This window comes from Bos taurus, chromosome 26 (genome assembly GCF_002263795.3).
Source record: "Bos taurus isolate L1 Dominette 01449 registration number 42190680 breed Hereford chromosome 26, ARS-UCD2.0, whole genome shotgun sequence".
NCBI lineage: Eukaryota > Metazoa > Chordata > Mammalia > Artiodactyla > Bovidae > Bos > Bos taurus.
Window position 1 is genome coordinate 50,162,194 of NC_037353.1, and position 25,143 is coordinate 50,187,336.

General features: G+C 47.6%; 2 protein-coding genes across 2 annotated transcripts in view; both read right to left on the minus strand.

Moving 5' to 3' along the window:
- TCERG1L (transcription elongation regulator 1 like) overlaps positions 1–25,143 on the minus strand; it is a 478,247-nt gene that overhangs the window by 67,550 nt on the left and 385,554 nt on the right. The gene's annotated exons all lie outside the window — the stretch shown is intronic.
- CYP2E1 (cytochrome P450 family 2 subfamily E member 1) lies at positions 2,984–13,680 on the minus strand. Its single transcript, NM_174530.3, is given in 9 exon segments — positions 2,984–3,562; positions 4,237–4,378; positions 4,858–5,045; positions 6,929–7,070; positions 8,064–8,240; positions 8,694–8,854; positions 9,132–9,281; positions 12,368–12,527; positions 13,470–13,680. Coding segments are annotated over 9 exon segments (1,488 nt in total). The 5' UTR covers positions 13,647–13,680; the 3' UTR covers positions 2,984–3,371.

The window sequence follows — 25,143 nt, forward strand, 5'->3', positions numbered from 1 at the left end:
GTATGGACCTAACAGAAGCAGAAGATATTAAGAAAAGGTGGCAAAAATACACAGAAAAACTATACAAAAATGCTCTTAATAACCCAGATAACCACAATGGTGTGATCACTCACCTAGAGCCAGACATCCTGTAATGCGAAGTCAAGTGGGTCTTAGGAAGCATCACTACTAACAAAGCTAGTGGAGGTGATGGAATTCAAGCTAAGCTATTTCAAATCCTAAAAGATGCTGCTGCTAAAGTGCTGCACTCAATATTCCAGCAAATTCAGAAAACTCAACAGTGGCCACAGGGCTGGAAAAGATCAGTTGTCATTCCAATCCCCAAGAAAAGGCATTCCCAAAGAATGTTCAACTACCACACAACTGCACTCATCTCACAAGCTTGCAATGGGCTTCCCTGGTGGCTCAGCTGGTAAAGAACCTGCCTGCAGTGCAGGAGACCTGAGTTCGATCCCTGGGTTGGAAAGATCCGTTGGAGAAAGGAAAGACTACCCACTCCAGTATTCTGGCCTGGAGAATTCCATGGACTGTACAGTCCATGGGGTCGCAAAGAGGTAGACACAAGTGAGCAACTTTCCCTTTCACACGTCAGCAAAGTAATGTTCAAAATTCTCCAAGCGAGGCGTCAACAGTATGTGAACCGAGAAAAGGCAGAGGAAACAGAGATCAAATTGCCAACATCTGTTGGATCATCGAAAAAGCAAGAGAGTTCCAGACAAATATCGACTTCTGCTTTATTGAATACACCAAAGCCTTTGACTGTGTGGGTCACAAAAAACTGTGGAAGATTCTTCAAGAGATGGGAATACCAGACCACCTTACCTGCCTCCTGAGAAATCTGTATGCAGGTCAAGAAGCAACAGTTAGAACTGGACATGGAACAACAGACTGGTTCCAAATAGGAAAAGGAGTACATCAAGGCCATGTATTGTCACCTTGCTTATTTAACTTATATGCAGCGTAGATCATGTGAAATGCAGGACTGGATGAAGCACAAGCTGGAATCAAGATTGTCGGTAGAAATATCAATAACCTCAGATATGCAGATGACACCAGCCTTATGGCAGAAAGTGAAGAGGAAATGAAGAGCCTCTTGATGAAAATGAAAGAAGAGAGTGAAAAATCTGACTTCAAACTCAGCATTCAAAAAACTAAGATCACGGCATCCCATCACTTCATGGCAAATAGATGGGGAAACAATGGCAACTGTGACAGCCTTTATTTTCTGGGCTCCAAAAATCACTGCAGATGGTGATGGCAGCCATGAAATTAAAAGATGCTTGCTCCTTGGAAGAAAAGCTATGACAAACCTAGACAGCATATTAAAAAGCAGAGACATTACTTTTCTGAGAAATGTCCATCTAGTCAAAGCTATGGTTTTTCCAGTAGTCATGTACAGATGTGAGAGTTGGACCATAAAGAAAGCTGAGCACCAGAGAACTGATGCTTTTGAACTCTGGTGTTGGAGAAGACTCTTGAGAGTCCCTTGGACTGCAAGGAGATCCAACCAGTCCATCCTAAAGGAAAGCAGTCCTGAATATTCATTGGAAGGACTGATGTTGAAGCTGAAACTCCAATACTTTAGCCACCTGATGCAAAGAACTGACTCATTTGTTAAGACCGTGATGCTGGGAAAGACTCAAGGCAGGAGGAGAAGGGGACAACAGAGGATGAGATGGTTGGATGGCATCACCGGCTTTTGGACATGAGTTTGAACAAGCTCCAAGAGTTGGCGATGGACAGGGAGATCTGATGTGCTGCAGTCCAGGTGTGCTGGGGTCATAGAGTCAGACATGACTGATTGACTGAACTGAACTGAACTGATTGAAAAAAATATATCCATGTTTGGAAGAGAAGATCAAGGGTGTGACTCAGTGTCCCTTGGATAAGGAAATTAGTATTGGGTGTGAACTGGGAATTAATCAGCTACCTCAGCAGGAAAACTGCCAATTTGGAGTGAAGATGGGAAGCAACCAATAAATGCTGTTGGGCTTCGTGGATTTTACAGGATGAGATGATAGAGCCATTCAGCTGTGAAGTGTGTTATACTTTTAGACAAGTGACGCATGACCCCAAAGGTGACTCAGATCATCAGGGTCGATTCCTTGGTTTCAAAAATGAGAATCTTGGACTTGCTTCCAACAAGATAGACTGTTCCTGTCTGAAGTACTGGAGGCAGGGCTGTCTGACAAAGATCTAGGGGCATGATACCTGCCCAGCAGAGAATCAAGGGTAGGACCTCTGCCCCACTGGCTTCAGCAGGCAGAGCTTCAAGCCAAAAGGGATCCTCAGGCTTTCAGATCTTGTAATTTGCTCTGCTAGGTTTTGGGTTTCCTTGGGACATGACACCACTTTCTTCTTTCTAAGCTATAAGGAAGCTACCTCACATGGAAGGTGGAACTCTGAATATGAAATGGATTAGTGTAAGGACCTTGAGAACAGGAGATGGTCCTGGGTTACCTGGGTGGGCACAATGCTATCACATGATCCTCCTACGGGAGAAGCAGGAGGGTCAATGAGAGACGGGACGAGGCTGCACTGCTGGGGTGTCTCACTTTACTAAGGAGCCTGGGACACACGTGGGACTCGGGTACTGCACCGCGCTCTGAAGCTCTGCATCACACCCGCTCGGCCCTCACACCCCTGGAGGCTGCTCTCACACCCCTTTTACTGACAGGGAAGTCAAGGCAGGAGGTTCCTGGTGTGCGCCCGGTGGATGGGGATAGTGTTCTTGTCCAGAATTATTCTTCTGTCTCACAGATTCTTCTGAGATTCAGGTTATGGAGCTGGTTAATGATTTCCAAGTTTCTGGCTCATTCCACACCAGTCTCCACATGCTTAGAACTTCCCCTTGCAGGCACAAAGTCAGACTTTAATCTTAAGAGATAATAACAGATGTCTATGATGACTCTTCAGATATATTTCAGTCTTAAAATATAGCACAGGATGATGCTACTAGAGAGCCTGAAGGAAGAACTTCATATCCTAAGGAAGATAGCCAAAGCTATATTATTTTATTTTTTCTGAACAACAAAATAGCATCTGTTTTCCTCTTTGTGACTCCTTTATAAGACATACTGACTCTGATGACTGGGTAGCTCTATTTTTCTCAGAAGTTTAGTTTAAACTATACTGATATGTTCTTACTTACCATGATTTCTAGGAACTCCAACGCAAGCTAAGTCATAGTTTGTGCTAATTAGTTTAATTAGTTTGACACAATCCTTTTGCACTTTGCTTTCAAGTTCTGTCTGAGGAACGTGGCCTGGAAAGCAGTGTCTCTGGCACAGGTGGTTCCCTCTGGAGCCTGGGCTTGTAGAGTCCTCGCAGAGGGGATGCAGGGGAGCTCGGGGTTTCAGGGCGTTTGCACCTCACACTTTTGAGCGGGGAATGAGACAGAGTTTGTAACGGGGCGGGATCTTGCCAAACCCAATTGCAATGGGGCTGAGGTCGATATCCTTGGGGTCAACAAGTGACTTCAAGTTAAAGTGCTGCAGGATGGCGGCCAAGAGCAGGAACAGTTCCATGCGAGCCAGGCCTTCTCCAACACACACCCGCTTTCCTGGAGGTGACAAGGACACTAAGACTCTGCTCCAGGCCAGGTAGCAGGGGGAGAGGGGGTGGGAGGAGGCCATGTGTCATGGCACCGAAGCAGAACTGGGCCCCATCTACCCACTGAATGGGGGCCCAGAGTGGATTTCAGTGTAGGAGGATCAGGGCCCCAACCACCAGCTCTCAACTGCATAAACCTGTGGTAGGTTGGGAGAATCGACTCTGCCAGTGCTCAGCCTGACGTCCTAGGGGAAGAAGGGGGGCCCACGGGGAAGCCAGTGCTCTCACACTGAGGGTTACAGTTACAAAGTTGGTCACAGACGTTCCCTCACAGCACACCAAGGGGAGGGCTTCCCGGGGAGGGAAGGCAGCCCTATGACGGGTCCAGGTGACCGAGTACTAGGTTTTTCTCAGTGATCCTTGTTTAAAATTATTGAGAAGCAGGCAATATAGCTGTGAAAGAGTTCACCAAGTTCTATTAAATGAAGTATCTAAGGAGAAAAATGACTCATCCTCAACTCAATCTCAGGACTTCAGTGACAAGATGTCATCTAACCTCTCTGCACAGGGAAGAACACGCTTGGGTCAGGCTGGGGTAAGGGGCACGATGCAGATCACATGTGGAGCAGAGAGTAGGACTCAGGGACAATCCCACGGGAGGTGCTGCCTCTGAATGCTTCTTACCTGCAGAAAACGCCTTAAAATGGTCACTGTACTTGAACTTTCCATTTTCATTCAGAAAGTGCTCTGGTTTAAACTTCTCTGGTTCAGGAAACTCTTGCCTATCGTGTAAGACAGAGTCCAGCGTCGGAATTACGACTGTGCCCTGGAGGGAACACAGGCCACCTTGGTCAGTCAGGTTAACATATCACAGGCTTTCATCTGGGGCCCCCAGTTGAATTTTACATTAGACAAATGGTACATTTCCAATTGGAGAAGTTTTTTGCCTAAGGGCAGATAGCAGGCGGAGTCATGACTAAACGGTGATGAGAGTTCTCATCTTCTTGGGCCAGTAGCTTCTCTGAGTGACACATGCAGGGCTGGATGGTACTGTTGTCTGTTCCTGGTTCTGGGACACACCACAGCCCTAGGCACCACCTGAGGAACCCCCTTCCCAGAAGCCCTCATTTCTGGGGTCACCAGGTCCACGCCAGGCCTGCTGGGGGAGGGGCACTCTGCAGGTAGGGATGCTGGCCCAGCCCTTAGTGTTCAGCAACACCTGCCAAGGCAGGGTGTCCTTGGCCCCATCCTGTTCCCTGGAAGGCAGCTGATCTGCTGGGTGTGCACTGCAGGCTCACATCTGACCTTGGGGATGACATATCCTCTGAACACTGTGTCCTGGGTTGCTTCGTGGAGCAGATTGGAGGGAAGGAGGTCGATGAATCGCTGAATCTCATGTACCACAGCATCCAGGTAGGGCATGTCCAGCCTGTCCTTGACGGCAGGGATTCGGCTTGGCCCAATCACCCTGTCAATTTCTTCATGAAGTTTCTCTGCCAAGATATGCATGGAATAAATGCATCACTCCAAGCTGGCTCAACACCCATCCATAGACCCAGTAGATGTTTATGGAGCTTCAGATTATTGGGTAATTCATCCGCACATGTCAGCAAGAGCTAAGGTCAGTGAAGTTACGTGCCGTCTACAGCATTTACATGTCTATTTATGGACTCCATTCTCTTAGCTGGTCATGGCTAGTCCAGTGCTTGCCTCCATGCCAGGAGGAGAGGATTAAAAAGGGTCTTGGGGATTTCTAGCAGGAGGAAAACTGTATTAATTGTTACCCCAGGCTGGCTTGTTGCATGCTTCTTCGGAGTATGGAGGCAAATGGAGAGTGGAAACAGACAAGCATGTCGTACTCCTGAAGGGCCTTGGAGGAAGGATTCTGGAAGCCCCTCTCCTGGCAAAAGCAACAGCAGCCTTTGGCAGTTGCTTGGCCTTGCTAGGTTTGAGGTTAACTGTGGGCCTTTGTAATATGTTGAGAGGACTACACAGCGCCCTGCAGTATTGTAACCAAGTGAAAAAATTTCAACACATATAACAATACAGATGGTATTACTTAGCAAATGGTAAATACTTAGTAATTGGTAAATGTAAGAAGCCCTACATGGGATGCTGCACAGCACTCCAGGAAGACTGCAGTCTGGGGCGGGCGGGGAAGCCAGGGAGGTGAGGAGCATCCTCAGCTGGCTCTGCAATCTTTCTTTTCAAGAGCTCCGAGTCAGTACTCCAAAACGTTAACATGTTAAATTTGGCAATGGATGTATAGATGACTGTCATATTTATTTTCTGTCTTTTCCTCTATACTGGAAATTTGTCATAATTAATAAAATAAAACAATTTTGGAGGCTGTGGATCTCCTAGTACAGAGTGGTCAGAGCTCCTTCAAAACTGCCCCAGATGCATAGGGGCTTTGCTCTGTGGACTCTGGGCTCCTTTCCCTTACTTTTCTGTCCAATAGAAAGGTGAAGGCCTTGGAGTCAGATGGAGCAGGTCTGACCCTGGATGGGTCACATACCCATGTTCCCGAGGTAATAATTTCATGCCCTTTCACATCAGCCTTCAAGACCACAGTGTATTAAAGGGCTAATGCCCACACCTGGCACACAGCAGGAACCAAATTATTATCATCAGCAAGAGGCATGGCTGAGGTGGTGAGGAGCTCCTTGCAGTGGGGACCCCCACCGCAGCTCTGGGCAGCCCAGTGAAAGGTGGGGGGCTCCAGGCCCGAGCACTGGTGACGGCCCCTCTGCCTCCTCTTCCCTTAGTATCGGTGCTGACCAGCCTGCTAACATACAGTGCTGCTCACCTATAGGCTGCGGTGGGGGTGTTTCTAATGCCTGACGCTCTGCGCATGCAGCCCCCAAAGTCACGCCTGATCTACCCCAAGTTCACCTGGTTCAGGTGCTGGGGAGGAGCCCTGGAAAGGAGGGCTGGACCCAGGGCAGCAGGCAGACTTGCAATGCTTTACCAGAGGTTCCTTCTGTGATCCCTCTTCCAATCTGGTGAGATAAGCCAGGAGGTCTTGCTCCTCCCTCCCAGCTCTTCCTGAAAGGCTGGGTCTTAGGGTGATGAGCACATGTTCACTCTCTCATAAACAGATCATGTCCTGGAGTGGATTCTGGAAGTATGGCGTTTCTTCACTGGACTTTCTTTCACAATGTGGGTGTGTCCGTGGGTGTGGGAGGGCTGAGTGCCAGGTGCCTGTCATGTACAAGAACACTTCCCCCAGAGCGTTCCTCCAGTGACCCCAGTGTCACTCCCTGTTTTGCAGACAGGGAGCTGAAGCCTGAATGTTCCAGGCTGAGGGACACAGGGTCTCCGTCCACGTGTGACAGCCACAATGTCCAGAGTCCTGGCCTATTACTTGTCCTACCTTCAACCTCCGGGTATTTCATGAGAATCAGGAGCCCGTATCGCAGGGTGGTGCTGGTGGTCTCTGTCCCCGCAAAGAGCAGGTCGGCCACAGTCACAGCGATGTTTTCCAAGGTGTACATAGGGTCCACACTGTGTCTTTCCTGTGGATGGGAGACAGGAACTCAATGAGGAAACATCTTCAGGTGGATGAAAAAGAGACCCTGTGTCCCTGAGCAGAGGCGCACCTGCCCGCCCTGCCCGCTCCTCGGGCCCATCCTGCACAGAACCGTCAGCTCCATCGCACAGTGAGGGAACCAAGGCTCCCAGCAAAGGACTGTGGGGGCGCTGAGAGACTGGCGATCCTTCTATGCCACCAAGGGCCCTCCTGGGGGCTGAGGCCCTTCCTGGCCCTGTGCCATGACCTCCAGCAGCCCAGGGCTGACTATGGGGCTCCTGCAGGGCTGCCCTCGGCTCCTACTGCCCCCACAGCTGGGCCTTTCAGTCCCAGGAAGCAGGTTATAATGGGAAGAGGGGTGGGAGGGGGCCCAGCAGATGGAGGAGGCTCTCAGACAACTGGAGCAAGTCATACAGGGAAGCCAGGTGTGGCGCTCCAGAGCGTCCTGTGGTGCCAAGGAGAGAGAAGTGTGGCCAGTCTGGGAGGGGACCCAAGAGGATGTCAGGGAGGTTGTGTTAGGAAGGGCTGCACCCCCTGAGGTCGTGCACAATTTGGGAGTTAAGTGCTGAGGAGGAATGCTGAGGGCCTCTCCCCAGATGAGACGCAGTCATTAATTGATCAGAAGTGGTTAAAAAGCATGGGCTGGAGGAAGCCAGTGTGAAAGTCCCACTCACCCAAATCCACACCTCCTAGACAGCTTCCCCAAGAGAAGCCATCTTGTTGGTGAGCTCAACAGACAGCAGAGTGCAGCGTGGCCCAGCAGGCTGGCCGAGTGTCGATGTGTGTGGAGGTCATGCTGAAGCCAGTGCATATGTGTAAAACTGAGAGCATCAGGATGTACCCAGTGTGGGCGGCATGGACACCACAGTGCAAGTCATCATATAAATCTGAAAAAAGCACCCCCTGCCCTGCAAACCCATCTCGTAACAGCCGAGGACTCAGCTCCACCTGGTCCGGAAGCTGCGAACTGTGAGTGTACCTTGGCCATTTCTATCAGCATGGTGTCCAAGAAGCCTCGGGGGCAGCTGGGTTCCAGGGACTTCTGGTGATCCTTCACTCTTTCTAAAGCATAACTTTTTACTTCAGACACATTTTTCAGTAGCTTTCTATGGCTTCCAGGCAGGTACTGTAGGTAGTCTGGGAAATTATTATAAAGCTAGAAAGAGAGGGATGAAGGGAGAGAATTTTCTTACTATACACATTTTTTCTGGGTGCAATAGCATTTTGTGTGCCAGGATAATAACCTTCTCCAAACCCAAATTTATGGCTGTCAATATTGTATTATTTGGAACATTTTGGCTAAAAGTATCTTTTTGGGCACCACTCTATGAGTGCCGTGTGAGTTCTGTGGTGGGAACGCGAGCACGTAGGCAGAGATACTGCCTGTCTAGTGAGGATCAATTTAAAGAGGAAAACAGTAAGTGTCCCAAGGCTAGCTAGGTGGAACCACGGACTCCATGGAAGTCTCCAGAAGGAGCGTCCATGGTATCTAGTCTTGTGTGCCCATCTGTCCACACACACACAAGTGACCCTTCTTATCCTTTTCCTGCTGTAAACCATCAAATTGAAGCAAGGTGCAAAACAGGCAGAAGCGAGGAGAGTGCTTCACCTGGATCCAGGGGCTGCTGAGCAGGTAGAAGTTCTCGTTGAACAGACTCATCAGCCTCAGGCTCGTCTGATCTTTATAGTCAAAGCGTTTGTGGAAGAGGATGTCAGAGATGACATTGTAAGGTGCAAAGCCGACGACAAACGTGGGGTCAAAGGGCTGGCCTGGAAAACAGGGGGGTTGAGAGGGCGCGTGCTGTGGGCCCGGCAGGAGGGGCATTTCCAGTCTTGTGAGGAGACACTCTAGAACCGTGAGAATTCTTGGGATGTGGTGGAAGTGTGAGCCGCTTGGGTTTTCCTTACTTGTCGGTGATTCAGGACACACCAGCTACATGCTCGGTGATCACCTTACCCCCAGGATCAGAGGGGAAACCGCCGTGTGAAGTGGTGTCTGTGGGCTGACGTTGGAGGAGGGTGGGTGTGAGCCCCAGGCTGTACGCACCCTGGGTCTTCCTGAGCACCTCCAGCAGGAAGTGGGCCTCCCTCTGGATCCGCTGCTCATTGCCCTGTTTTCCCATCCCTAAGTCACGGAGGGTGGTCAACGAGAACCGTCGGGTGTCCCGCCAGGTTGATCCATTGTTGAAAATGATCCCTAAGGAGAGGGAGCAGGAGAACCATTACCACAAACGTTTTTCTCAGGAGAAGGAGGGCAGGAGTAATGGGCTCGGCTCTGCAGGAAACACTGAGGGGCCCACTGACCACACAGGGACCAACGCTCTGCTTTGCAGGGAGGCCTTTGGTGTGGAGCCTGGTTTCCTCTGTTGCTCATGTAAGCTCCTCAATCACAGCCTCCTTGCTTCCCTCACTATGTCTTGCGTCCCGCCACGATAGGGGGACCATGCCTGACTACCAAGAAGTGCCTCCCGCCTCTTTCCTGCCTCCTGACTAATTCCTTTGAGGCTATTTTGCTTTTGGTGATTTTTTCTTTTTTTAACCACCAAAACATTTCGTATTAGGGTGTGTGGCTCAGCTGGTAAAGAATCCACCTGCGCTATGGGAGACCTGGCTTCGATTCTTGTATTGGGACGCTCCCCTGGAGAAGGGAAAGGCTACCCACTCCCGTATTCTGGCCTGGAGAATCCCATGGACTGTGTAGTTCCCGGGGTCACAAAGAGTCGGCCAGAACTGAGCAACCTTCACGTGAGAGTAGCAGCACAGCCAATTAACACCACTGTGATGGTTGCAGATGAACAGCGAAGGGACACGGCCACACATATGTTTCCATTCTCTGAAAATCCCCTTCCATCCAGGCTGGCACGTAACATTGCTTTCAGTCATTTTTGACCCTCATGTTACAGATGCCTCGACTTGCACTTTGTGGCTTCACAGCAAGTCCTTACTAACACCCAAGGCTACAGCCAGCAGACCTCGAGATGTGGGAAGCCCTCAAGCTGCTTCCCGCCTGCATGTCCAGGTCTGAGGAAGGCCGTGGCCCCAGTCTTTCCTGAAGGAAGTCTGGCCAGGCCCGAGAGGATACCTGGATGGCCTGCAGAGGAAGCACCAGAGGGGCTGGGAGAAGAGGTGTGTGATCCAAGGAGGCAGCCATGCAGACAAGCCCACGGATGGAGAGCATGACCACTGACGGGTGTGTGGGCATTGAGGAGGCCCATTTACAGATACTCTTCACCAAGTTAAAAGTACAGGTAGGACTGAGCTCAGGGTCATGCATTCAGGTGTCCTGGCACCGATTCCTGTGGGGCATTGTATAATGGACCAAGTGGAAGCTGGGTATGCAGCAGAGCAGCCCAAGAGGGCACCTAGGGAAGGGACATTCCAAACTCATGGGTGTCTACTCCCTCAGCCTGGCTGGGCCCCGGGCAGCTCTGCCCTCCACGTTGCTGGCCCAGGACACAGGGCAGACAAGCAAGGATGCCAGGGATCAGGGAGCGTGTGCTGAGGAGGCTGGAGAATGGGGCAGAGGCTGTGCCCCAAGGCCTAAGGGCCTGAGACGCTAGAGGAAAGGCAGGAAGGAGAGGTGCTGGGGGCCGCTCCGAAGAGCACGTGGTGAGGAGAGGAGGTGGCTGAGGAGGGAGGGGCAGGGAAGAAGGGAGTTTAAAAATGTTTTGGGGAGAATTGTGTAGAAAGAAAAGAAGATACAGAAAAATGTAAGAAGAGACAAAGAGAAAGAGAGATACAGAGGCCGAGATGGTGAGCCACAGAGACATGCAGATAAAGAGACAGATCCCAGAGGAGCGCCATTGTTTGGGACCAAACAGGCAGAAACGGAGGCAAGGAAGCTCCCCTTCCAGAGCCTCGCAGACTGACTGAAATGATGGGCGGCCCTCTCAGCACATTGACACGCAGCTGCTGCTCCATACTATGGTAACCGAGACCATTCACGTCATTGTTCCTGGGGACCACAGACCTGTTCCAATGGCTGGCTGATGTGCAGGGTCAGCCCCAGGCCGTGTGGACATGCAGTGCGTGTCCCACAGTGTGGCACAGGCAGGACGCAGTCAGGCGCCTTGTGTCCCAGCCGCAGGACGGGGAAGCCGGCTCTGCCTGACCACTTCCAGGGGCACGTGACTTGCACCAGGCCTCCCTGACCCCCCCTGACCATGGTAAAGCTCTTTGACTCCAGAACTCCTGCCCTCCCAGGGCTCTCCTCCAGTAAACCTCCTCTGTGTAAATGACAAAGCTTAGGTGCTTAATTTGGTTTCAGGAGCTCCTAAGAAGAAAAACAAAAGCACAGTATCTAAGACAGACAATCAAATGCCTCAGAAATGCAGACTGGAAAAATAAGGCAAGAAGTCCATATACAACTGTAAGCACATCAGTTTGGAAATTCTCCATAAAATGAGTTTTCCAGAAGCTCATCAACAAAATTGACTCAGGAAGAAGTGAGGGTTCCAAGTTTTGTGGTAGAAGGGATGCTGTTTCACACTAATCTGCTTTAGAATCTCACTTAAACACCAGAGAGCAAGCAGCCAAGGACAAGCGGCTGAGGTCGGAGGACAGCAGGGGCCAGGAGCCCTCAGAGCTGGGAGGGCAGGAGGGGCACCCCCACCAGCCAGTGTCCCCAGCCCTCCCAGGACCTCCCAGGAGATGCAGATGGTAGAGTCTGAAGTCAGGACTCTGGAAAATACTCCAATAAAGACCAGTTAGATCCCCAGGCCTTCTCCCCTGCGTAGGGAACTCTTGAGTCTGGAGCCTGGGGACTGGGAGAGGCAGAGGAAAGAGGGGTCACAGGGACATCTCAGCGCCCTCTTCCTGATCTAAGAACAGCCCCGGGTGGGACATCAGAGGCCCCCTCAATAGACAGGTGGGTGCCATTCGTGGGTGAGGGACCTCAGTAGATGGAGCCCCAACACCCTGGAGCAGTTGAAGCTGTGAGTGGAAACAGCTCCCGGGAGAGACTGGGGACCCAGGGAGGCGGAAAGGTCTGTGGAGGCAGGCACTGCTGGGCCAGACAGCAGAAGCAGCTTCCTCTGGCCTGTTTCTCTATGAATATGTCTGTCTTGCTGGTCAGTGGGTGGATGTTCCAGGTCTTGTCCACTCTGGTGTGCAAGGTTCATGCAGTAGCTTTCATCAAAACACGCAGAGCAATGACTGAATGAACCAATCATCCCCTGACTTGTCTGTGGGTCACATCACCTTTCTGTCTTCAGCAAGTTGTTACTGTCACTTCAGGGCCTCCCCCAACACCCCCCCAGCACCCCAACCCCGAGTGGGACACACCATTGTTCTTGTGCATCTGGAACCCAGGGTTTTCTCCTCTGCCAGAAAACTCGTTCTTGTAGTCAAGCAGGACCTCCTTCACGGGCTTGTAGCCATGCACGACCACGGCACGCTGAGAGCCCAGGTACAGGGTGAACACCGGCCCGTACCTCTCCGCCAGCTGCAGAGACCAACAGGCCGTGGGGTGAGCCGCGCTGCCTCCAAGGGGAGGCCCATGCTTTAACGTGATCCCCAAGGCCACTGTTGTTGACCAGGAGAACCCAGAGCAACCTGGGGAAGGCCCTCCCCACCGCGGCTTCTTCCACAGGCAGCGCATCCCGGTGCAGGCACGCTTGGCCACGCACCGGGCTGCACCTCGTTCCCCTCCCTCCCAGACACAGTTAAGTCGGAAGGCCTGGCTGATTCCTCGCGTCCTCCTGAGGTCTCTCCGCGTGACTGCCCCCACCACCTCCAGTCTGCTGTTCCTAGTCAAGGTCCTGGACCCTACAATGCTGTTGGACACCCTGGATCTGAACTGTCCAGAGTCCCCAAGCCCGTCTTCCCCCCTGGAGCGTGACGCTCATCAGTGCCTTGTAAAGCGGCTCTGTGCCCTAGGACACTCTTTTGTTAACTCTTTTAATAGATTCATCAACGCATTTAGCTTCTAGAGTTATGAGCTCATTCACTGGTCACAACAAATGCAGTAAGAGCTGTGTGTAGGGGTCAAACACCTCACTTTTCCTCCTGTTCTTTGGCACCTAAGGAGAGCTGCAGACTGATGCCCAGCCGGTGTGCATCAGGTGTCAGCGCAGGTCCCTCCTTGCACAGCAGCGGCAGGCAGCAGCCACAGCCACACCGGGCTGCCAAGCCACCCAACGACAAGGCAGTTAGCACTGCTCAAGCAGGGCCTCTGGGCAACCATGACCAGTGCCCACTGAGCAGCATGCCCAAGCTGCATCGGTAGCATAACATTTGGCTTATCACTCTTGGGTGGTATTGGTAATTCAGTTGATTCACAACAAGCTGGTATTGAATTATTATTTGTCTGAGAGTGAGTTGAATGCACACATATTACATCTAATTTCTGAATTCTCCCCCCTCAAATCAACAATATTTCTCTTACCCTGGTGAAGGATTTGGGAATGTTCTTAATATCCAGCTGTAAAAGATTCCCGATGATGGGCAGTGGGAAAGGGCCAGGGGGCAGTTTCCAGCTGCTGTAGATGTGCTTCCAGATGGAGATGAACAGCAGGGTGGCCATCCACACCAGCAGGGCGACCGTGATGCCCAGGGCGGCCATGGTGCCCTTGGGGGATCTGCCGACTTTTGAGGATGCTCCCATGGAGAGGCAAAGCTTTTATAATGCATTCTTGAGAAGGAGGGTGAGCAGCTGACCAATGCCACCTTCCTTATCCTCCAGCCCAAGACATTAGTTTATTATTAGCTGCTGTTGGCCATCATTTCAAAGGCTGATTCCTTCAGTGGCAACTCATTAGAACTTTATCCAGGAACCCACAGGGCCATGCCTGGGCTCTGCCAACACTGGCTGCTGACACCTGCACCAATGTCAGTAAACACAGCATCCAGGGGAGCTCCACCAGCCCATAGGTCAGAGTGTGGGGTGGGGGCCTGTCCTCCCTTTGGCATTGGGTGGACAAGGAGGAGTAAGGTCCTATTTACATGGGTTTGTTTCTGATAGGATTTATGTAAGGCAACATCAATTCTGTGCTGATCATTTCCATGGCAAAGTGCCTGACCTCCTGGTGCAATTCTCAACCCCTGAGCAAGAGTTTTGTCTGAGCAGCCCCAATGGTACTGAATCACCAGCAGCCAAACTCCTGGCCAGAGAAGAAAAATTCAGCACCCGAATGTTAGTCCACTTTGTCAAATCAACTGGCAGATTCAGTAGAGGGGAAAAAAGAAGAGTTGACCAATTGTGAAAAAGTTAATCTCTGACTATTAAAAAAGGTACATGTTCATTATAGAAAATTGGGGGATAATTACTGTTTAGAAGCATTTTGTCAAATTCTAAAATCAAAAATATTAGAATTTTTATTGTGTATGTTAAAATCAATGAGCTGAGTAGACTTTGTGTTTTAAAATGTCCTATATTTATTTGTGCAGGACACCACAGAGCTCCAAATTGCTTCTTTTATAATGTTCTGGGTATTTTACAGAGGTTTTCTGTGTGATTTAATTCTGTCCTCTATCTGGTGACATAGGAAGATCTTAATTAACAGGTTCTAATTTTATACTTTTGAATAAGTGATCCATCTCTATGTACAATACGAAATATGAAGGAAAAAAGAACAAAAATCACCTCTGTAGGGGTGTAGCTCAGTGGTAGAACATGTGCTTTGCATATACTTAAAACTGAGGCTGCATTCCACACACTGACTTCTAAACCACTCTCCCTCCCAGTCTATTAGCAGTGTCCCTTGATCTGTACTCAGAACTACAGCCATGTTACTGGTGTCTGACTTGTATCTCCCTGTGCTGTGCAGGGGCGTTGACGTTGGCGGGAGTCTCGGGCCTGTTTTGTGCCCGTGGGCTGGTGGGCTGAGGGCCCTGTCGAGGTGCGTGTGCTCGGTCATCCCCCCCCCAGGGGCTGATGTGGGATGGCAGGGCCCCGTCCCCAGCATGGAGACAGAGCCACCTTGACCCCTCTGTCCTCTTCTTCCACCCTGCCAGGCAGATGTGTCCACACAGCATTTTTTTTTTTTTGGTTTGTCCTTCCTGTTGGTGCTGGAGGGTCAGGAAGGGTCAGCCTTCCTTGGGGCTCCAGTTCAAGCCCTGACAGGTGGGCATGAGGACAGGACGTGTGTGAGGCAAACCAGGCCCCATGGCTCCCACAGGCCAAAATAACTGCACGTGGCAGCTCATCTGAGTGTGTGCATCCTGGAAGGGGCCTAAGGGCGGTGCAGGGGAGCCTAGGCCTCCTGGGGTGCAGCACGTGCTCTGGGGCCAGGCCCCGCTATTCCAGGTCCTCTGTGGAAATGCTCTGGGACGGCCAAGCAACAATTCTAAATGCAGGCACAGATGTCTGTATAAAGTAATGAAATTTTTGAGTATATCTTTTCAGAAGAAAGTCTTTTTTATTTGTCTTATATCTCATTCAGGTGCCTGCATCATCTCAAACAATGTTGACTAATCGGGATGACAGAGGTGGCCTCGCCCTTGCCTGGCAGGAATGGGTACTTCTCCATCAAGTGTGTGGTTGATTGGTTGTGGCAAAAAGGCAACCATATTGGGACAATGTTCTTCTTTCTCTAGTTAACAAGGAATATTTAGCAGGGATGGGTATTGAGATAGTACAATACCTTTTTAACCGAGACAGTCCTAGGACTTTTCTTTTTAAATCTGCGGGTACGATGCTGGATGAACACACTGCTTCACGTACGCGCAGTCTTACAGCTCTGCTTCCCAACCAGGAGTGTGGTGGAGCCACACTTCTTTCCGTGCTGATGCTTCAACTTGCTGAACAGCAGCTTTAGTACTTTTGCGTCTACATCCGTAGGTAAAATCGGGCTTCAGATTCTCACGTCTTACCATGTTCTTCTATTAGAGTTGTGCTAACTTTGGAAACAATTGAAATTATCTTCATCTTTTTCTATTGTCCGGGATACTTTAGAAATTATTTTAAAAGTTTTTGTTTGTTTGTTTATTTTTGGTTTCGCTGGGTCTTCGTTGTTACACGCAGGTTTCTCTGGTTGCGGTACACAGGCTTCGCACCGTGGCAGCTTGTCTTCTTACGAAGCACAAGCTTTAGGCTCGCGGGCTTCGGCAGCTGCAGCACAGGGGCTCGTTAGCTGCGCCTGTGGGCCCTGGAGCATGGACTCGGAAGTTGTGACCCATGGGCTTAGTTGCACCACAGCAGGTGAAATCTTCACAGACAGGGATTGAACCCATGCCCTCTGCACTAGAGGTAGATTCTTATCCACTGCACCACCAGGGGAGTCCCCGGGATACTTTAAATTGTTAGGGAATTAACTGGACTTTGAAACTTTGAGAGAAATCACGAGTAAAACAATATGTAAAGGACTTACTGAAATTGTTATTCAGTCACTAAGTCCTGTCCAACTCTTTGTGACCCCATGAACTGCAGCACACCAGGCTTCCCTGTCCTCAAGCATCTTCCAGAGTTTGCTCAAACTTATCTCCATGAGTCGGTGATGCCACCCAACCACCTCATCCTCTGTTGTCCCCTTCTCCTTGTGCCTTCAGTCTGCCCCAGCATCAGGGTCTTTTCCAATGAGTCAGCTCCTCCTATCGAGTGGCCAAAGTATTGCAGCTTCAGCTTCAGCATCTCAGTCCTTCTAGTGAATATTTAGGGCTGATTTCCTTTAGGATTGACTAGTTTGATCTCCTTGCTGTCCAAGGGACCCTCAACAGTCTTCTACAGCAGCACAATTAGAAAGCATCCATTTTTCAGCACTCAGCCTTCTTTATGGTCCAACTCTCACATCTGTACATGACTACTGGAAAAAACATAGGTTTGACTATGGACCCTTGCCAGCAAAGTAATGTCTCTACTTTTTAATAAGATTTTGGAGCCCAAGAAAAGAAAATCTCTCACTGTTTCCATTTTTTCCTCATCTATTTGCCATGAAGTGATGGGACCAGATGCCGTGTTCTTCGTTTTTCAATACTGTTTCAAGCCAGCTTTTCCACTCTTCTTTTTCACCCTCATCAATAGTCTTTACTCCTCTTCACTTCCTGCTATATGAGTGATATCATCTGCATATCTGAGGTTGTTGATCATTCTCCCAGCAATCTTGATTCCAGATTGTGGTTCATCCAGTCCAGCATTTTGCATGAGGTTATTGAAGTTAAACAATTGTTTATAAAGATTACAATTATCATCTCAATTAAGAAAGTAAGACAAAACTTTTCCTTTACGGTTTTTGGAATTTAGATCATGCTTGAAAAGAACTCCATTTTGAGATTACCAAATGTTTACGTTATACTGTTGTCTCTGTTAATTGCTGTTTAATCATGTCTTAGAGTACATCAAGGCTGTATATTGTCACCCTGCTTATTTGACTTATATGCAGAGTACATCATGAGAAACACTGGGCTGGAAGAAGCACAAGCTAGAATCAAGATTGCTGGGAGAAATATCAATAACCTCAGATATGCAGATGACACCACCCTTATGGCAGAAAGTGAAGAAGAACTAAAGAGCCTCTTGATGAAAGTGAAAGAGGAGAGTGAAAAAGTTGGCTTAAAGCTCAACATTCAGAAAACTAAGATCATGGCATCTGGTCCCATCACTTCATGGCAAATAGATAGGGAAACAGTGGAAACAGTGACTGACTTTATTTTGGGGGGATCAGAAATCACTGCAGATGGTGACTGCAGCCATGAAATTAAAAGATGCTTACTGCTTGGAAGGAAAGTTATGACCAACGTAGATAGCATATTAAAAAGCAGACATTATTTTGTCAACAAAGGTCCATCTAGTCAAGGCTGTGGTTTTTCCAGTAGTCATGTATGGATGTGAGAGTCGGACTATAAAGAAAGCTGAGTGCCAAAGAATTGATGCTTTTGAACTGTGGTGTTGGAGAAGACTCTTCAGAGTCCCTTGGAATGCAAGGAGATCCAACCAGTCCATCCTAAAGGAGATCAGTCCTGGGTGTTCATTGGAAGGACTGATGTTGAAGCTGAAACTCCAATACTTTGGCCACCTGATGCAAAGAGCTGACTCACTGGAAAAGACCCTGATGCTGGGAAAGATTGAGGGCAGGAGGAGAAGGGGATGACAGAGGATGAGATGGTTGGATGGCATCACCGATTCAATGGACATGAGTTTGGGTAAATTCCAGGAATTGGTGACAGACAGGGAGGCCTGGCATGCTGCAGTTCATGGGGTCGCAAAGAGTCGGACATGACTGAGCAACGGAACTGATGATGAACTGAATCATGTCTTGTCATTTCTAAGTTAGGGTTAGTGTGCTGATTTTTCACATTATAATCATATTTTATTAAAAGATGCTTTATTTGAAAAGTTACTTTGATACATTCAATCCACATTAAAACTGGTGATTTGTCTTTTACTGAATTGTACTTTTTAGCAGCATAAACATATTTTTGTCCCTTTTGATAATTATCACCAAGTATTTTCTTTTGTTTGTCCCAGCATTTTAAGTATCTCTATGTCATGTTGTCCTTGAGAAATGCATCTACCATCCTATAGCTTTGACATAACTAAAAATTTTTCTTTTTAACAGGAGAATCACATTTCTTGTGACTGCTGGTGAATATGGCTTAATGGTATATATCCTTCCCTATCACTTGCTGAGTTTGTCATATTTTGTTTGTTCCTTTTCTTCCTTGATGCTTTGATGTATTTCTGTCCTGTTGATATTCTACTAATGATTACCCTTAAGTCTAAAACTACATAGACTTATTAACCTGAGGAGTTAATCAATATCGTTCAATCTGAGCAAAAAGAGACCTTTAGCATACTTTTCTTATCTATTTTCCAAGCAATGGATCTTCCCTGGTGGCTCAGAAGGTAAAGCGTCTGCCTGTAATGCAGGAGACGCAAGTTCGATCTCCGAGTTGGGAAGATCCCCTGGAGAAGGAAATGGTAACCCACTCTAGTACTCTTGCCTGGAAAAGTCCATGGACTGAGGAGCCTGGTGGGCTGCAGCCCGTGGGGTCGCGAAGAGTCGGACGTGACTGAGCGACTCCTCTTTCTTTCTTTATTCCTTTCTTTCTTTTCCAAGCAATACACCACTCCTTCCCAAATGTTAGGAAGTTTAGTTTCATAACACTAGCTTTAGATTTGTCCAAATGTATTTTCTTCTGTTTTTGTAAGTCAACTTTTACAATTGCATGAATATTTATAGCCATCTTATCAAGTCAGTATTTGCATTTAAATATCCACTTTACTGGTCTCTTTGCCTGCTAATTCTACATCATATCCTGTATTTCTTGGATTCCTGCTCCTTGAAGTGTAAATTTACACTCAGCCAGGGCTTCTGGGGAGAAGATGGAGGACACGTTTGGAATATCCAGTGAGCCTTTTCCCCACAAGACAGCTGCTGGGCTGTGGCCTCTCCCCACAGGCTCCTTGACCTTCCTCCATGGGCCAAGTTCCCCTGAGCAGTAGATTCAGTGGCAACAGTATTTTCTATCAGGTTGATGTAATGCACTGGTTCTCCCTTCCCTCCTACTCACAGGAAGGACATATAGCTATCCCCAAATTTCCTTAAGAGGCAACCCAGCAGTCATGAATCCTTAGACCGAAGAGGTGAAAAGTACAATATTACTTCTCTGGGTACCCAAAAGGCAATGGATAAGCAAGATGGGAGTGAAATAGAGACTGAGTTGAAAATATGCTCAAAGAGTTGCTTTAGGGAAGCTCTCCTGAAAATTCCCTCTTACTTTGTATGTAAAAGGATCAAGAACAGACAAATAAAAATGTGGGCAGCCAAGTATGTAATATTTAATGCACTCTGGGCTAAAAAGAATGACCTTGACAAAAGCCAAAATCTCTTCCAAGTTAAACAAAAGCAGAGAACACACAATTTCCCAGGTACAAAGGGCCAGCTGGCTTGGACCAGGAACAAAACTCTTCACACCAAAGGGCTGGGGAGCTTAAGCAATGTGCTCTCTTATCTGCCCCTGGTTCTACCTTCATCTCACAGCTGCTGTTTAAGATCGTGGATCAAGCAAAACTGTTTGCTTGTGTGCAGAAGTTTTAACCCACCAGGTGGAGGAAGGGGCCCTCCTGGATTCCAGGGGTGTGGTTGCAGCTTTCTAAGACTCCAAAGGCGATGCCAGCACAGAGCAGTGGGGAATGGCCAGGGGGGTCGGTGGGGGAGTGGGCAGTGGGAGGTTGATATGACAAGAGAAGAATCTGCTGAGGACAGTGGTGGCTGTGGAAGGAGGATGGACTCAGAGCGGGGACCAGCCATTGTAAGACCCACCAGAGGGCACCAGAGAGAGGAAAAAGGGAAAACACCGCCTGAAGCGATTGTCCTTGGTTACACACAGACGTCACCAGATAGATGGTCGATACCAAAATCCAACTGATATATTCTTTGCAGTTGAAGATGGAGAAGCTCTATACAGTCAGCAAAAACAAGACCAGGAACTGACTGTGGCTCAGATCATGAACACCTTATTGCAAAATTCAGGTTTAAATTGAAGAAAGTAGGGAAAACCACTAGACCATTAGGGTATGACCTAAATCAAATCCCTTAAAACTACACACTGAAAGTGACAATTAGATTCAAGGGATTAGATCTGATAGACACAGCACCTGAAGAACTATGGACAGAGGTTCGCGACATTGTACAGGAGGTGGTGATCAAGACCATCCCCAAGAAAAAGAAATGCAAAAAGGCAAAATGGTTGTCTGAGGAGGCCTTACAAATAGCTGAGAAAAAAAGGGATGCTAAAGGCAAAGGAGAAAAGGAAAGATATACCCATCTGAATGCAGAGTTCCAAAGAATAGCAAGGAGAGATAAGAAAGCCTTCCTCTGTGATCAATACAAAGAATAGAGGTAAACAATAGAATGGGAAAGATTAGAGATCTCTTCAAGAAAATTAGAGATACCAAGTGGACAGTTCATGCAAAGATGGGCACAATAAAGGACAGAAATGGTATGGACCTAACAGAAGCAGAAGATATTAAGGAGGTGACAAGAATACTCAGAAGAACTGTACAAAAAAGATTTTCATGACCCAGATAATCACCATGGTGTGATCGCTCACCTAGAGCCTGACATCCTGGAATGTGAAGTCAAGTGGGCCTTAGGAAACATTGCTATGAACAAAGCTTTTCTAAATCTAACTTATATATCTTCAAGTTCTCAGTTCATGTACTGCTGAATCCTAGCTTGAAGGATATGAAGCATTACCTCACTAGCATGTGAAATGAGTGCTATTGTACAGTAGTTTGAACTTTGTTTGGCATTGCCTTTCTTTGGGATTGGAATGAAAGCTGAGTTTTTCCAGTCCTGTGGCTACTGCTGAGTTTTCCAAATTTGCTGGCATATTGAGTGCAGCACTTTCACAGCATCACCTTTTGGGGTTTGAAATAGCTCAGCTGGAATTCCATCACCTCCACTAGCTTTGTTCATAGTGAGGCTTCCTAAGGCCTACCTGACTTCACATCCCAGGGTGTCTGGCTCTAGGTGAGTGATCACACCATCGTGGTTATCCAGATCGTTAAGCAGGAGATGGTTAGAGTGAACGTCAGCATTTCAGGAATCAGTGAACTAAAATGACCAGGAATCGGAAAACCTAATTCAGTGACCATTATATCTACTGCTGTGGGCAAGAATCCCTTAGAAGGGATGGAGCAGCCCTCATAGTCCACAAAAGAGTCCCAAATGTAGTACTTGGGTGCAGTCTCAAAAATGACAGGATGATCTTGGTTCATTTCCAAGACAAACTATTCAACATCACAGTAATTCAAGTCTATGCCCCAACCACTAATGCCAAAGAGGCTGAAGTCAAATGGTTCTATGAAGACCTACAAGACCTTCTAGACAAACACCAAAAGAAGATGTCCTTTTCATCACAGGGGATTGGAATGCAAAAGTAGGAAGTCAAGAGATACCTGGGGGAACAGGCAAGTTTGGCCTTGGAGTACAGAGTGAAGCAGGACAAAGGCTAACAGAGTTTTGCTAAGAGAATGCACTGGTCAGAGCAAGCACTCTCTTTCAACAACAGAAGAGATGACTCTACACATGGATACCACCAGATGGTCAATGCTGAAATCAGATTCATTATTACATTCTTTGCAACAGAAGGAGGAGAAGTCAGCCAAAACAAAGCCTGGAGCTGACTGTGGCTCAGATCATGAGCTCCTTATTGTATAATTCAGACTTAAATTGAAGAAAGTAGAGAAAACCACTAGCCCATTCATGTATGAATGATAATCATATCCCTTATGATTATACAGTGGAAGTAACAAATAGATTCAAGGGATTAGATCTGATAGAGTGCCTGAAGAACTATGGATAAAGTAACACTGTACAGGCAGTGATGACCAAAACCATCCCAAAGAAAAATGCAACAAGGCAAAATGGTTGTCTGAGGAGACCTTAAAAATAGCTGAGAAAAGAAGAGAAGACAAAAGGAGAGATACAGCCAACTGAATGCAGGGTTCCAAAGAATAGCAAGGAGAGAAAAGAAAGCCTTCTTAAGTGAACAATGAAAAGAAATAGAGGAAAACAGTAGCATGGGAAAGACTAGAGATCTCTTCAAGAAAATTAGAGATACCAAGGGAACATTTCATGCAAAGATGGGCTCAATAAAGGATAGTAACGGTAAGGACCTAACAGAAGCAGAAGAGATTAAGAAGAGGTGGCAAGAATACACAGAAGAACTGAACAAAAAATGCCTTAATAACCCAGATAAGCATGATGGTGTGGTCACTAACCTAGATATTTTAACTGCTAAGTTGAAAAGAATGTACAAGGAATGCCTAATGTAAATTAAGGTATAAAAACATAATCCACACCAAGCAATCCACTGCTAACCAGAACTGCCACATCCCCTCCACCTGCGTCTGCCTGCCTATCCCCATGCCTCCCTTCTGAGGTGACCACTGCCCCAAATTTCCCTTCTAATTTTCTCGATAGTTTTATTTCTTGTACTGCTTCATTTCTTACTTTTGTGTTTCTAGACATGATTCCATCATAACCTCTATGCAGCTTGTGAGCTGCAGGTGCCAGTTAGTGACCAGGGAGGTCCACTATCCCTCAGATCATTCCCATGTTTCTGCTGCTGCAAAGAGTGTTGTTCAGACCATTTTCATGCATGCTTCCTGGAACACTTTGCAAGAGCATCCCTAGGTCAGGTGTATCAAGGGCTACATGATCCATGACACCATGTGACTTCTAAGCATGTGAACTTATGTCATCTGGTCCCATAACTTCATGGCAAATAGAAGGGGAAAAGGTGGAAGCAGTGACAGATTTTCTTTTCTTGGGCTCGAAAACCACTGTGGATGGTGTCTGTGGCCATGACATTTGAAGATGATGGCTTCTGGGCAGGAAAGCTGTGTCAAACCTGAGTGCTAAGTTGCTTCAGTTGTGTCTGATTCTGTGTGACCCCATGAACTATAGCCTGCCAGGCTCCCCTGTCCATGGAATTCTCCAGGCAGGAGTACTGGAGTGGGTTTTCATGCCCTTCTCCAGGGGATCTTCCCAACCCAGGGATCTAACCTGTGTCTCTTCTGTCTCCTGTATTGGCAGATGGGTTCTTTACCACGAGCACAACCTGTTAAAAAGCAAAGACATCACTTTGCCGACAAAGGTCCATATAGTCAAGGCTATGTTTTTTTTTTTCCAGTAGTCATGTATGGATGTGAGAGCTGGACAATAAAGAAGGCAGAGCACTGAAGAACTGATGCTTTCAAACTGTGGTGCTGGAGAAGACTCTTGAGATTCCCTTGAAAAGTAAGGCAATCAAACCAGCCAACCTTAAAGGAAATCAACCCTGAATGTTCATTGGAAGGACTAATGCTGAAACTGAAGCTCCAATATTTAGGGTGCCTAATGCGAACAGTTGACTCATTGGAAAAGACACTGATGCTGGGAAAGATTGAAGGCAGAAGGAGAAGAGGATGACAGAGGATGAGATACTTGGATGGCATCACCGATCAATGGACATGAACCTGGGCAAACTCTGGGAGATGGTGAGGGACAGAGAAGCCTGGTGCTGCAGTCCATGGCGTCGGGAAGAGTTGGACATGACTTAGCAACTGAACAGCAACAAAAACTCTTATCAGCTGTCCAAGTGGTCCTGTCTGTTTGCAACACTAAGTACTAATGGACTTTTTAATGTTTACCATCTAACAGGCACAAAATGGTCGTTAATCCTGGTCCCAATTTGCATTCCTCTGATTATGAATGAAGTAGAGAATCTCTTTATGTTTATTCATCAAACTGGTATCTTCTTTTGTAAAATGCCTACTCGTGTACTTACTCTTCTCTTGTGATTTCTTTCTCTCTTTGTCTGTGGGAATGTATATGTGTCCTAGTTAATGACCATCTAAAGTTTTATGTATCACAATGATTTTTCCTTCTCTTTGGGCTATGTTTTCACACTATTTGTCGAATTTTTCTTATAAACAGATACTTTAAAATTATCAGTCTTTTATTTTGGAATTAGCACTTTTTTGACTTTAAAATCTGTCTTTGCCCTAGAAAGATCAGAAGGCTAGTTGCCATTTTTAAAGTTCTACCTTTCATATTTACATATTAGGTCATGTGGAACTGATTTTTGCATGTGGTGGGGGCTAAGGATAAAATTTGTTTTTCCCATATAGATGTTAATCATCCCGGGACAGTTAACTAGGCTTTATGGTTCCTACATGTAATTTGAACTGTGGTGCACAGATTGATGCTGTCTGTGAATGGTTTGCTCTGTCTGAGCGGAAACCAGGACAGAAACTGAGAGGAAGTAGAGTTTCCTCAACTCAGGAACAGGACTTCTCAGGCCCACACCCTCTCTGTTATTTTTCATCCCTTCCTTAGAAAATGTTAAGTTTCTCCACTACTAAGTCTAAGCCATGGACAGCCAGAAAACAGTCACTTCTACTGTTGAACAGAAAGAGTTCCAGGTAAGACTGACCACACAGGCTCCGCTACTCTGGGGGTAAACCATGGGCCTCTCCAACCTCATATCCCCAGGCTGTGATGCAGCTGGCATCCAGCCTGCTAAGGGACCCTCCACCTGCATGCCTGCTCTGCTTCTCCAGGGCCAAGAATTCCAATCTTTCCTGGGGTGGGGAAACCACTCTTGTCTGGGCACCAGCCTCAGATTCCCCT